Source organism: Oreochromis niloticus, linkage group LG23, assembly GCF_001858045.2.
Source record: "Oreochromis niloticus isolate F11D_XX linkage group LG23, O_niloticus_UMD_NMBU, whole genome shotgun sequence".
NCBI lineage: Eukaryota > Metazoa > Chordata > Actinopteri > Cichliformes > Cichlidae > Oreochromis > Oreochromis niloticus.
The window spans coordinates 7,454,196-7,467,578 of NC_031986.2; the positions used below are offsets into that span (position 1 = coordinate 7,454,196).

Genomic DNA, 13,383 nt, shown 5'->3' on the forward strand with positions numbered 1-13,383 from the left:
ACCTCCACTATAAAGGCTTAATTTTTAAACAGCTTTTTAAACTTTTCGAACTAACAACTTTTTAAAAAGTCGATTATTATAAAGGAATATTAAAAACTGAAAGAAAGCAGAATGACATTTTCCAGTTGTTGTGCAACAGCCTTCAAGTTCTACAATTTTGCCAACAAAACTATATTTATTAAAAATGTTCTATTAGAAGCTATTTACAGGGGGGAAAGTTTATAATTCTTCGTATTTATTTCTTGTATTTTCAAAAATCCAGTTAGGCGGGAAAATGGCGGAAGTTGCAAGTTTGCGGGTTGTGAGCTGTGCATGCGCGCGCCCCATTCTGTGAGCGGACGAGCAGGCTGCACGTCGAGGAAGACTCTCATCTGTGAAGACACTCAGAAAGTATGGTTATTCTACCTGGGCCAGTTTTACTGCATTACTGTCACTTATAAAAACCAATTTTTGAAGAACAAGATGTAGTTATTATCAGTTTTATTAATCATGTCGTGCTGTTTTAGTTAGCGCTTCCAATGCTAGCGGGTGTCACCTTTTACGTCCACTTGTAGGTTTTTTTTTGGTTGTGAGTGTATTCTCGAAACAGCTCTTTAAAAAATGACTCATTTTAACTATGCAAACACATGACTTTAAAGCATTATTTCGAGTTTGCGTCTAAATTGAGGCCAGAAGTTAGCCACCCGCCCTGCTCCCGCGTGCTCCATGCGTCTTGATTAGCTAAAAGCAGCGCGAAATTATTTTCTGTACTTCAGAGTGAGAGCATTTACGAGCCACATTTGCTTTGCAACAGTCGACGTTTTGATTAAAGATACTTGAGCATTTTAAGGTTTTAGTGGTTTTAGTGTTAGCTTAAGTGCCTATCATTTCTCGCGTGGTAGTCGTCACGTTGTCCCAGATTCTCAGGAAAAGTTTAGCTTTTCATGTCGGAATGAAAGCGGTTAAAAAAAAGGAGGGGGGGGGGGGTGTATTCGTTATCGTATGTGATTTACAAAATTTCTTGTGGTACTTTTTTCCTCAGGTGAGCAAGAATGGACGAGTGGGAAGAACAGGTAAGCTAGTGTAATATCCAAAGGCCGTGCGTACGCACTTCGATGAGCCGGTCAGTCAGCGTCCGACTGAAATTGCCCATGTTTACAGGAAACCGCTACCTCTGGTACTTGTGCACTCACCAGCGACACCTCAACTGGAGGTATGTTCCACTTCAGATTTATTGTCTGCTTTAATTCTTTCTTCAAAGGGTTAAAATAAAGATTGGAGGCAGGTTAAGATTTATTTTGGTATTATTCTGTATTTGAAACAAACATGTTTTTAGGTACACAAGGAGATTTCTGGAACTCTGATCATGGTGAATTTCAAGGAGGTGAGTGTAGAAAGACGATGGAGCCCTTACAGGAAGCATATTGCATGACACTGAAGAGTGATTTAAATGTGTTCCTCCAGGTCGTGGTGGACGGGGTAGAGGAAGAGGAGGATTTAAAAACTCATTCTTCTCAGGTGCACATTTAACACTTTGTTTAAGAAGTGGTATAATTGTCCTTTGAGCAAGTAAACATGTATGAAAATTAGCATTATGTATGAGCTGTGAGGTGAAAAGCCAGTAGGCGTGTGTGTATGCCCATCATTTGGCATGCAATCATAGCTTTAAACAAAAAATATCCACCAACCTCTGGAGTTTTACCTGCAGTAATTAAGTTTTTTTTGTGCCTGGTGAAGGCCCACGTGAGCAAGGGAAACTGGATATGACATGCGAGGGCTGCATCTAAACACTGAAACTCACTGTTTGGCATTTTGTGACTGATGGTGAAATTGTCCTGGATAATCCTCATTTCTGGATGACAAATTTCAGAGTAGATTTAATGTGGAAGAATGCTTTTTGGGATTGCATGCAGCAGGGGTGTCCAACTCCAGGCCCCTAGTGCCTATGTCCTGCAGGTTTTAGATTTCACCCTGGGTCAACACACCTGAATCAAATGTTTAGTTCCTTAGCAGGCGTCTGGAGAACTTCAGGGCGTAATTTATCCATTTAAATCAGCTGTGCTGGATCAAGGACACATCTAAGACCTGCAGGACACCGGCCCATACAGTGTAAAAGATGAAAAGTGGAGGCAGTGTGATGGTGTGTTAAACCTGTTCTCAGCCTCCATGGGGTTAAAGCTGTTGTTGCACAGACACTCCTAGTCCTGAGCTCAGAAAATACTTTTCCTGATGACTTTATGGTCTTAATGTCTCAATTTGGCTCACTACTGAATAAAACAGTTCTTGTTCATTTTGATCATTCTGTGTCAGATTTATGCACTGTGCTCAAGACATTACTCCATCAGTGTGTGCTTTCAGTCAGACCCAGCTCTTATTGTTTCAAAATGACAAGATACTGTTTTCAGCTAGATCAGCTGCCCCCTGCTGGCTGTTTAAACAGTGTTGCGTTATGGCACTTGGCTCTAGTTTTCAGACCACAAGGTTTGCTTGATACTGTCACACAGTAATTATCAGAGAGGTGCCAATGGAGAAGCATGCAGGTGATGGGAGAAATGGTTATCACATTATAGTAGGTGCATTCAGACGATTGTCGAAGGTATCTAATTTTAGATATTTGATTTTTTTTTTTTATTAATTTATTTATTTTTGAGGTGCTGAGGACGGTGCAAACGGTAAGCATGAAGAGTATTACATGAGCTGTTGTAGTTTTCCTCATTGTGTTTCCTGAGCGTTGCATTTCTTCCTTACAGATGGTGACGGCCAGAATAATACAGCAGAAAGGAGTAGCTTCAGCCGAAGAGGAGGCTGTGGTAGGGGTGTGTGTGAGCGGGGGGGTGGATATACTGTTGGTCATCTCAGTGGAATGTTAGGCATTTGTAATAAAGTTTCACACATTATGAAAACAATTCAAATTACAAATACTGAAAAAAAACAAAACGACTAGCAGTGTGAAAGAGGATTAGCAAGATCGTTCAGCCAGTAAAGATGAGCAGTGGTAATACTGTGCTGTGTTGGCCTGCCAGGGCAGTATGCATATTTATGCTGTAGTGAATAGAGCTGTTGATGGAATTGTAATATGACAGTTGTGTGTTATCAGGGCGTGGCAGAGGATTTGGCAGAACGGATCACAGTGATTTTGACGGTAATAATTGGAATATTGATGTGTATGTCTGTTTGGCTTTGAGCTGGAACGCGTCTGACTTGATGTTCTTATTTTTACAGCCAATGAAGAGGATGGTGACAATAAAAATGGTAGTGTTAATATTTCCATTAAGACACAAAAGTAGACTGAAAGAAATGCTTGTTTACAATGTGAGCATTTTCTGCTTTTCACAGTGTCGAGAGGAAGAAGAGGAGGCAGAGGAGGAAGCTATAGGCAAGGTACGAGTCTGATTCCACTGGTGGTGGTTTTTTATCCACTGCATGCAAATGCTACATTGACTCGTACTTATTAGTGCCTTTTTACTACAAGCCTCAATCACACATTCACATCCATTCATCTATGTGTTGTTTTTCCTATGGCCTAAGCACTGTGTGACCTAAATGTTTACACACTCGCGCACCAGTGGGAGCACCTCGGGGTTCACCTGGGTTGGAAAAGCTAAGGGTTGATTAGTAGACCGCTGTGGCTCTGTAGACCTCCTGAGCCACAGCCTCCTCAACAAATGCAAAGAAATTTGATCGCAATCAGTGTGGATTTTGAATAAGAATAACAGTTAATTGACTGATGTTTTAAAGGTGGTGAGCAGGGTGGCAGAGATGGCTTTGGAGGAGGTGAGTGAACAAGCAGTTCTGATCATGTGCAAATCTGTTAGAGGTATCAGAAGTGTAATTTGTGTTGTGTTGCAGGCTACCGTGGGAAAGATGAAGAGGTCTTTGCTCAGGGTTGTTTTTCATTATTGACCTCAATGATTCATTGCACATAAGTTTGAAAGATTTACTGATGTGGCTGGCATCTGTGTGTAATACAGGGCACGGGGATACACCTGCAGAGAACGCAGATGCGAGTGATAGTAAGTTAAACTTCATGTTATTATATCTGCAGCATGCCAGCTTTATCTTCCATTATGTGCAGCATTTCTGTTTCTCACTGCAGGACCCAGGGTTACCTACATCCCCCCACCACCCTCTGAAGATGAGGAGTCCATTTTTTCCCACTATGAGTCCGGTGTCAACTTTGACAAGTACGATGAGATCTTGGTGGATGTCAGTGGAACCAACCCACCACCAGCTATAATGGTAAGAAATGTTAGGGGGCAATCCAGTAGGTACACAAATCTGTTATCAGCAGTTCTTTGCTGATATTGAATATGGCTTGGTACAAAACTGTGGTTACATCAGTGTGTGACACTGCATGCAATACAGGTGCATGACATGTATGCTAGTTATCCTAGTGAAGATGCTTAGTTAATTTTGGCTTACTGTGACTGATTCTGACACATTAGTGGTCCCTTGCCTATAACCCAGTTCACCTTTCGTGGCCTCTGTTTCACAGATATTTTAATTTTATTTTTATTAAATTTTTTTTGTGCAGTTTTGCATGCTTTTTTTTCCTTTTCTTTTTTTTATGGCACATTGTGTTCTGCGTCCTGATTGGCTGTAGACCATTGTCAGTCAATCTCCTGCCGTGTCTCCTGTACAGTACAGAATGTATTCAGCTTGTCAAATTTACATAAATCTTCGATCGCGAGCAGTGTGACTCTGAAGTGCTGAAGTCAAGTCAAGTTGGCTTTATTGTCACTTCAACCATATACAGTTTGTACACAGTGAAGCGAAACAACGTTCCTCCAGGACCAAGGTGCTACATGCAACATAAATAAATTTACAACATAAATTAACAGAAAAACACTAAACTAGCTAACTAGAGACAGGACAAACTGACCTAACATAAATTACAACATAAATTAACCAAAAGCAAAAACTAACTATCTAACTAGGTAGGTAGTGCGAAGGTAACAGTAAACATACTTGGTATGTAGGTAGTGTTGGACAGTAAACATAATAATATTGTGCAAAAAGAGCATTTACAGGTTGATGCTTTGAGGTAGTTGAGTTGAGCTGAGTGATAGAGTGTGTTAGAGCTGGGCGATATGACCCAAAATTCATATCTCGATATTTTTTAGCTGGATGGCGATATAAGATATATATCTCGATATTTTTTTTAAAGCCATAAAGTAAGGACAAAAAGAGAGTTCTTAGTCAAAGCTGTGTCCCAGATGTCACACAGGCACTTTTATTAACATACAGCATAGATGTACATGAAAAAAAACTACTCAAAAATAAATTATGAGCATTTATTAAATAATGATGCTCCGTAAATAAAAGAAAACTATGTTGTTTTGTGCATAACAAAGCTCACAATTGTGCAGTCAAAATGTAAACTAACAGACGCTGAGCATAATAACATAGACAGATTTCACAGCTGCTCTGTTCCCAACTTCTACTGCGTGACTGACAGCCTGGAGTTTGAAATCCGCTTCGTAACCATGTCTCTGAACAGGAGCCATTTATGGTCCTTATACACACACAATACGGTAATATTACGTTGACGCACAGTACGTATCACTCCGCGAGGCTCCTCGGTAGCCGTAATGCTCCGACAATCCATCAAGCGGTGCAGCTCCGTAGCTTACCAAAGTCGAACTAAAACATTTATTGACAGATTGCTGAGCGCTGTATATCACATAAAATCGGTTCGCGGTCATCAAGCACAACCAGAATTCATACAAAAGGCGCGCAGTCAACTTTTGAGAAAATGAAAGGATTTCAGGCCGTGCATGGTGTTAGCGTGGCTAGCTCATTAGCGTGGCTAGCTCGTGGCACCGTCCAGCCCCACGCACGGGGCGATGCGCAGTAACTCATTAACGGAGATTTGCCGTGTCCATCTTGCTGCCTGCAGGTGAAGCGATGGAGGGGGAGTTGTGTTCAGTGAAGGAGAGGCGAGGCAGGGTAACGTTGCATAGAGACAAAAGTGGACGAAAGAGAGGCAAACTTGCGGCTCCGCAACTATAATTATAACGTAACATAGACTATATCGATATAAAGGATATTGTCACATCTTATATCTCGTATAAAAATACATCGATATTTTTAAAAAAACTCGATATATCGCCCAGCTCTAGAGTGTGTGTGTGTGTTTATCAGTCCAGTCCCTTTTTGTTGAGGAGACGGATGGCTTGTGGAAACGCTTTGCGAATGCAGCGTGTGTTGTAGATGTCCTTAATAGAGGGGAGAGAGACCCCGATGATCTTCTCTGCTGTTCCCACTATCCGCTGTAGGGTCTTGCGGTCCGATATGGCACAGTTCCCAAACCAGACAGTGATACAGCTGCTCAGGATGCTCTCGATAGTTCCTCTATAGAAGGTGGTCAGGATCGGTGGTGGAAGCTGGGCCTTTCTCAGTCTTCTCAGAAAGAAGAGACGCTGTTGGGCTTTCTTGTGCAGGAAGCTGGTGTTGAGGGACCAGCCGAGGTCCTTCTCCAGGTGGACTCCCAGGAATTTGGTGCTGTCAACGATCTCCACAGAGGAGCCATTGATGCTCAGCGGTGAATGGTCGCCTCGTGTCCTCCTAAAGTCGACAACCATCTCTTTTGTCTTGTCAACATTCAGAGACAGGTTGTTGTCTTTACACCAGTCTGTTAGCCTCTGCACTTCCTCTCTGTACGCTGACTCGTCGTTCTTGCTAATGAGACCCACCACGGTTGTGTCATCAGCGAACTTAATGATGTGATTTGAACTGTGTGTTGCTACACAGTCATGAGTCAGCAGTGTGAACAGCAGAGGACTGAGCACACAGCCTTATGGGGCCCCAGTGCTCAGTGTGGTGGTGTTGGAGGTGCAGTTCCCGATCCGTACTGTCTGAGGCCTTCCGGTCAGAAAGTCCAGGATCCAATTGCAGAGGGAGGTGTTCAGGCCCAACAGGCTCAGCTTTCCGATCAGCTGTTGGGGGATGATCGTGTTGAATGCTGAGCTGAAATCTATGTACAGCATTCGAACGTGTGTGTCCTTCTTGTCCAAGTGCGTGAGGGCAAGATGGAGTGCAGTGGAGATGGCGTCGTCCGTTGAGCGGTTATGGCGGTACGCAAATTGCAGTGGGTCCAGTGAGGGGGGCAGCAGGGTCTTGATGTGTCTCATGACGAGCCGCTCGAAGCACTTCATGATGGTGGGTGTAAGTGCAACAGGACGGTAGTCGTTGAGACAGGACACAGAAGACTTCTTGGGCACGGGGACGATGGTGGTGGCCTTGAAGCACGTGGGAACGACGGCACTGCTCAGAGAGATGTTGAAGATGTCGGTGAGAACATCTGCCAGCTGTTCAGCACATTCTCTGAGCACTCTGCCTGGGATGTTGTCTGGTCCAGCAGCTTTACGTGGGTTGACTCTGCGTAGAGTTTTCCTCACCTCAGCTGTAGTGAGACACAGCACCTGGTCATTCGGAGGAGGGGTGGACTTCCTCGCCGCCACGTCGTTCTGCCTGTCGAACCGAGGGTAGAAGTTGTTCAGCGCATCTGCACTGTATGTTTGTAAGTTTTCTCCCCAACAAACAACAATGTCGACGAAATGTCGTCACCTGCGGGTGCCTTTGGTTTCATTCTCTAATATTGGACTTATTTTTCTATGAAGGTTTGAACTTTAAGAGTGTTTTAATCGAGAGAAAACTGAAAATGTTCATGCCTGTCTGAGAAGAGCGTATAAAGTGTGTAGTGAGGGGTTTTACAGCCTTAAAACATCTATAATAATTGTAAAAGAAACAAAGTTGGCTACTTCGGATTTCATCTATCGCAGGTTATTTTTAGAACATAACTACCGTGATAAACGAGGTACCACTGTATACCATAAGGAAATGGAATTGGCGTGTAATTTCTTTTTCAAGTGGTCCGGTCAGATCAGCTGTTCATGAAAGATTTTGTGTAACTAGTTCAGTCTACTGGAAAAAAAACCTGTTAAGATTTTATTTTTAAAGCCAAAGCAGCACACGTTGTGATTCCGATTCCATTATCACTGGCACTTATTTCTCCTTGGCTCCGCTTTGAAAGTAAGCAGCTTATCAAAGACGTTATATTTGTGTGAATGTAATTGCCTGCTGTGGCATGTTAGAGTGTGCATTTACTCAAGAAAAATACCGTTTAAAATTTTTAACGTCAAACCCAAGATGGCTGCCAAGTGGTGAGACTGCCTTATAGAATAATTGAGTTTTATTATTTGAAGTTGATGTTTTTATGCATTTCAGTGACATCTGTGAGCCATTTAATGCTTTATTTACACTTCTGGACTTGTGATATTTGCAAATAATGCAAACGTTAAGCTGAGAGAAAGGCGAGCTGCTCATTTTATGGTTTCTGCAGCCTGTAAGACAGCTGTTAACTTGTATGACAGCACACATGAGCAAGTTAATACACAAGACTGCAACACTTGCGTTAGTTTCTAGTATAACCGTGCAGCTGGACACCATTCTGGTCAGATTCCTGGCGACTTCACACACTGGTTGAAGGAGCCAGCTCTGTTATAGTTGGAGCTGTTTGGAAGCAGCTCTATAGGCTTAGTTCAAACAGCTGCGTGAAACCTGAAGTAATTTAAAGCATAGTGTCACAGCAAAATTGACTTGCCCTTGATGCTGGTGTACATTTCTTCTGCTTTCTCTCAGACATTTGATGAAGCAGCGCTGTGCGAGTCCCTAAAGAGAAACGTCAGCAAGTCTGGTTATGTGAAGCCCACGCCTGTGCAGAAGCACGGCATCCCCATCATTTCTGCTGGCAGGGATCTCATGGCCTGCGCCCAGACTGGGTCTGGAAAAACGGTATGGTTTGGGAGAGTCAAACCTGGGTGTAGACCTGCTTGTGGACAGAGGTTAAATGTGGTCTCCCTCCACCAGGCTGCCTTCCTGCTCCCAATCCTTCAACAGCTGATGGCAGATGGTGCGGCGGCCAGTTGCTTCAGTGAGATGCAGGAGCCTGATGCCATCATTGTGGCACCAACTAGGGAGCTGATCAACCAGATTTACCTGGAGGCCAGGAAGTTTGCCTATGGGTGTGTTTCTTTGGCTTTGACAAAGAATAACTGAACTCCACCAACATGTAGATTCAAGGTAAATTCAAGATGTTTGTCTCCACTCTACAGGACATGTGTGCGACCTGTTGTAGTGTATGGTGGAGTCAGCACTGGACACCAAATAAGAGACCTCTCGAGGGGCTGTAATGTGTTGTGTGGAACACCAGGACGACTGCTGGACATGATTGGAAGAGGAAAGGTAAGGCCGTTTAAAGGTACCATAGATTGGATGACAAAATTGTGCAGCGCTTTAAGATGCTAATAAATGTGTTTCAGGTTGGCTTGACTAAAGTGCGTTACTTGGTGCTGGATGAGGCTGACCGCATGTTGGATATGGGGTTTGAGCCTGACATGCGCCGCCTGGTGGGCTCTCCTGGGATGCCATCAAAAGAGAACCGTCAGACTCTGATGTTCAGTGCTACTTTCCCCGAGGACATCCAGAGGTCTGCTGCCAGTTTGTACTATTGACATACAACCAGGTCTGATTGCCTGCCAGCTCATCTCAGAGTGTGTGTGTGTGTGTGTGTGTGTGATATAGGCTTGCAGCTGACTTTCTAAAGACTGACTATTTGTTCTTGGCCGTGGGTATTGTGGGTGGAGCCTGCAGTGATGTGGAGCAGACATTTGTGCAGGTCACCAAGTTCGCAAAGAGGGAGCAGCTTATAGACCTCCTGAAATCAACAGGTATTTTTAGGCAACGATTTCAGGCTTCTGGGTTTCCAGTGTTGAAAAGAACTAAAGGTCAAAACAAACGATAGCTCAGTGTAACTGAACTGTGTGGTGTGGGTTTGTGCTGCAGGATCGGAGCGCACCATGGTGTTTGTAGAGACCAAGAGACAGGCTGATTTTATTGCCACAATCTTGTGTCAGGAGAAGTTTCCAACTACCAGCATTCACGGGTAAGTGGTGTTTGTGTGTTTACTGTGGAGATGGTTGTGTCCTTTGTGTGACATACGCACACATGCACTGATAACACAGTTCCACCCCCATACTCCAAGGACTTGCCTCTATAAACCACCACTGTGCAACACTTAATTTTACGTGCAGTAACCCAAACTGTAAATAAATTTTGTGTATATATGTGTGTGTGTTTGTGTGTATATATATGTATATACATACAGTTTTCTTTTTTCTAAATACTGTTCATATGCATATAGTGCTGCAGAAACTGTGCACCTCACCCCCCTTTCTTCTCCCACATGTTTGGAGATGCTCTAGATCTCATTGTACATCTATTCTATGTGCTGTGCTGGCTTCCAGTGACCGTGAGCAGTGGCAGCGAGAGCAGGCCCTTGGAGACTTCCGCTCTGGCAAATGTTCTGTCCTGGTGGCAACCTCTGTAGGTGCCCGTGGACTCGATATTCCAGATGTGCAGTTTGTTGTGAACTTTGACCTCCCAAACAATATCGACGAATATGTCCATCGTATTGGTAGAACCGGCCGCTGTGGCAACACCGGGAGGGCAGTGTCCTTCTATGATCCAGTAGCTGACAGTGAGTTGGCTCGATCACTGGTCACAATCCTGTCCAAGGTGAGACGCTGCATTACAACTGCACAATAGCCACTGTGCATCACCACAAGTTGAGACCTGAGTGCTTTAAACGAGGTGTTTGGGATTGGCAGGCCCAGCAGGAGGTTCCCTCGTGGTTAGAGGAGTCTGCTTTCAGCGGCCATAGCCCCTCTGGCTTTAACCCACCTAGGAAGCATTTTGCCTCCACAGACTTGAGGAAGGTAACTGGTTAAAGTTGTGTTACACTGAATTCTCTGAGATGTTGTAGTGTTTCACATTGTGGTCCTTCCTCAGGGTCCACAGGGAGGCTTTTTCCAGGACGGCAGTGTAACGAGCCAGCTGGCAGTACAGACGGCTGCTGACGATGAAGAATGGGAGTGAGAGCAGCGCAGTCACACAGCAATGATCCCAGTTTTCTAAATTGTTAAGCTTGTTGGCGTTTTACGAATTTTTGTTGGAAGAATAATTTGCCACAGTGAAAATGTCAGTACAGATAAAGTACTAATATCAATATGTTGACTTTGTCACTGATGTAAAATCTGTTTGTTTTTGGGTTGGGGGTTGTTGTTGTTTTTTTTTAAAACTTTTTTTTAGTATTATTATTACATTATTTGGAGTTAAACCATTGTTGTGTAAGGCATCATAGCCAAAATATCTAATTGTAGTTCTGTTTCCTGTTAATAAATGAATAAATGTTTAGAGCAACACCTTCATTTATTACATGGGTTTAATGTGAGCAGATCTTCCTGGAATGATTCAAACACACCTGGAATACCCAGCTGCTGCCTGGAAATGGATTAAATTCATTCATTCACATTCAATCCATTTCCAGACAGGTGCTGAGTCCCAGTGTGCAGCTTCCAGTCCCAGAGATCATTGACGTGGATCAGGAGGACCCAGCACCTCACAAGGGGCGTTTCCATGGAGCTAGCCTGGGCTTAAGGCCTTTCCTATCCACAGTATTCCTGACTTCGTGCAATTAGACCTGATTGGACTTCCGATGATGTCACCGTAGCAATCGGTCGTGCTCTGAACTGCTCCTGCAGGTAACTTTGCCAAATCCTTAAAATTAAAAGAAAAACGCTATAGACCCACGATGCCTGGACCTGGTAAGACTACCAAGGAGAAGACTAAGTCAACCACACAAACAATGTTATCGGTGTTTAGCGGGGAAGCTAGCGCGTTTGAGGCCTGCGCAGCTAACAAGCCAGCCACCATGAGTGAACACAGCCCCGCGGATAGTGGCAACATGGAGGAGAGGCTGCAGCGTGCCATACGAGAGGAGTTTGCAGGTATTGAAAACAAGCTTGCAAACCAGGGGCGATTTTAGCCCGTGGTTTCTTACTTTTTTTGGACAATATTTGCCGTTTGTGTGACACACTACTAAAATATAAAAAGCATACAGTACTTGTTTGAGACGTAACATTTTAACAACAAAAGTATAGACAGCCCCCCCCCTCCTTCCCTCCTAAAATGGTTTGTTCCAGCTCGCCTCTCCCCTACTCTGGCTCTAGTTCAGTTGCTGCCAGAGCGATGATGGCTGAGGCTACGTCCACACGTACACGGGTATTTTTGAAAACTGAGATTTTCCGTTTTCGTTTGAAAAAAAAAAAAAAAAAATCCAGTCCACACGTAAACGCAGAAATGAAGGAAAACGCTGCTAGGAACATGCCAAAGCAACAGGTGCCATGTATTCCAACAGGTATTCCTAACCTTGTAGAAATGTTGGCCAATCAGAAGTCTAGAAGCCTCGGTGGGAAATAGTAAACAAAGATGGGGCATAGAAGCAGAACCGAGTCGTATGTGTGGAGGGACAGTAACTGTGTGTGTATATGTAAGCATTTAAACACTGCAGAGAGTACAATTAACAGTAACAGTATTGTAGAAATTAATTTCACCGAAACAATAACGTGGCGCACAGTGTGACGTCAAAAAGGCGCACACCTTTGACGCTGCGTTTTCTCCGTTTTTCTGGTCCACACGTAAATGCAAAAATGGAGTTTTCGAAAATATCCACCCTGGCATGCGTTTTTAGAAATCTCCGTTTTCAGTGACCGAAAACGCCGTTTACGTGTGGACGAAAGGTGCAAACGCATAGAAAAATCTCCGTTTTCAAAAATACCCGCGGAGCGGAGGTGTAAGTGCCTGGCTTAAAACACGACATATTAGCTGCATTTAACCTTCAGTTACTCTGTATATAGTTAGGTAGGAGTCGGACCATGTTTCTTTTTAGCTGAAAAACATTACACCCAGGTAACCTGCAGTGTTGAAAACGTGTTTTCCGACGATGTTTGCTACCCTGCAATCCGTCCTACTCTGTAGTAAAATCAGCGACATTTGACCGCCCTGTTGCTCCCATTGAAATGTATACAGCCTATTTAAAATCTAAAACTTAAAATTGTCCGTAGCCTACTGTTGTTGCCACTGTCCTGTTTGAAATGGAATGAGAGAAGCTGGTTATTTTGTCATATGTGCCGATATTAAACCCAGGAGCAACATTCAGGTAAAAGTGTAAGAGCAAATGATCCATCAATCAAGAATGATGTTGGATCAGTGTTTCAATATTTAAATCTTTTATTAGATGTACATGTGGTTTGGTTATTTGCATTTGGTTGAAAGTAGACTGAGAGAGGACTTTTTTTTATTAGTGATCTTAATAGTATTTGTTTTTTCATATTAATTAAATTTTTTCATCTAATTGAATACAATCTATTTGTGTATGATTGTCAGTCCAAAGAGGGAGAGAGGAAAGAGGGGAACGTGAGGAGAAAGTGAAAGGTCAGGAAGAACCAGGTAAGGAAACAGACAGGGAACAGTGACAAGCAAAACAAACTGTTAAACTGCTTG

At 43.4% G+C, this 13,383-nt stretch overlaps 1 protein-coding gene across 7 annotated transcripts; it reads left to right on the forward strand.

Moving 5' to 3' along the window:
- Positions 1-264: 264 nt before the first annotated feature.
- On the forward strand, positions 265-11,249 carry LOC109197029 (ATP-dependent RNA helicase DDX4). Of its 7 annotated transcripts, none has more exons than XM_019351972.2 (23): positions 265-390; positions 1,022-1,052; positions 1,141-1,192; positions 1,316-1,363; positions 1,444-1,497; positions 2,631-2,651; positions 2,730-2,795; positions 3,077-3,121; positions 3,202-3,231; positions 3,316-3,360; positions 3,718-3,753; positions 3,829-3,864; positions 3,951-3,992; positions 4,076-4,218; positions 8,623-8,775; positions 8,851-9,005; positions 9,096-9,225; positions 9,303-9,469; positions 9,565-9,710; positions 9,826-9,925; positions 10,287-10,557; positions 10,650-10,757; positions 10,831-11,249. In XM_019351972.2, the coding sequence occupies exons 2-23, from the start codon at positions 1,032-1,034 to the stop codon at positions 10,915-10,917; spliced, it is 1,956 nt and encodes a 651-aa protein (XP_019207517.1). In that variant the 5' UTR covers positions 265-390; positions 1,022-1,031; the 3' UTR covers positions 10,918-11,249. The 7 variants fall into 7 exon arrangements, with proteins under 7 accessions (XP_019207517.1, XP_019207518.1, XP_019207519.1 ...); XM_019351973.2 differs by having other exon boundaries at positions 2,730-2,789; XM_019351974.2 differs by lacking the exon at positions 2,631-2,651.
- Positions 11,250-13,383: the final 2,134 nt, after the last annotated feature.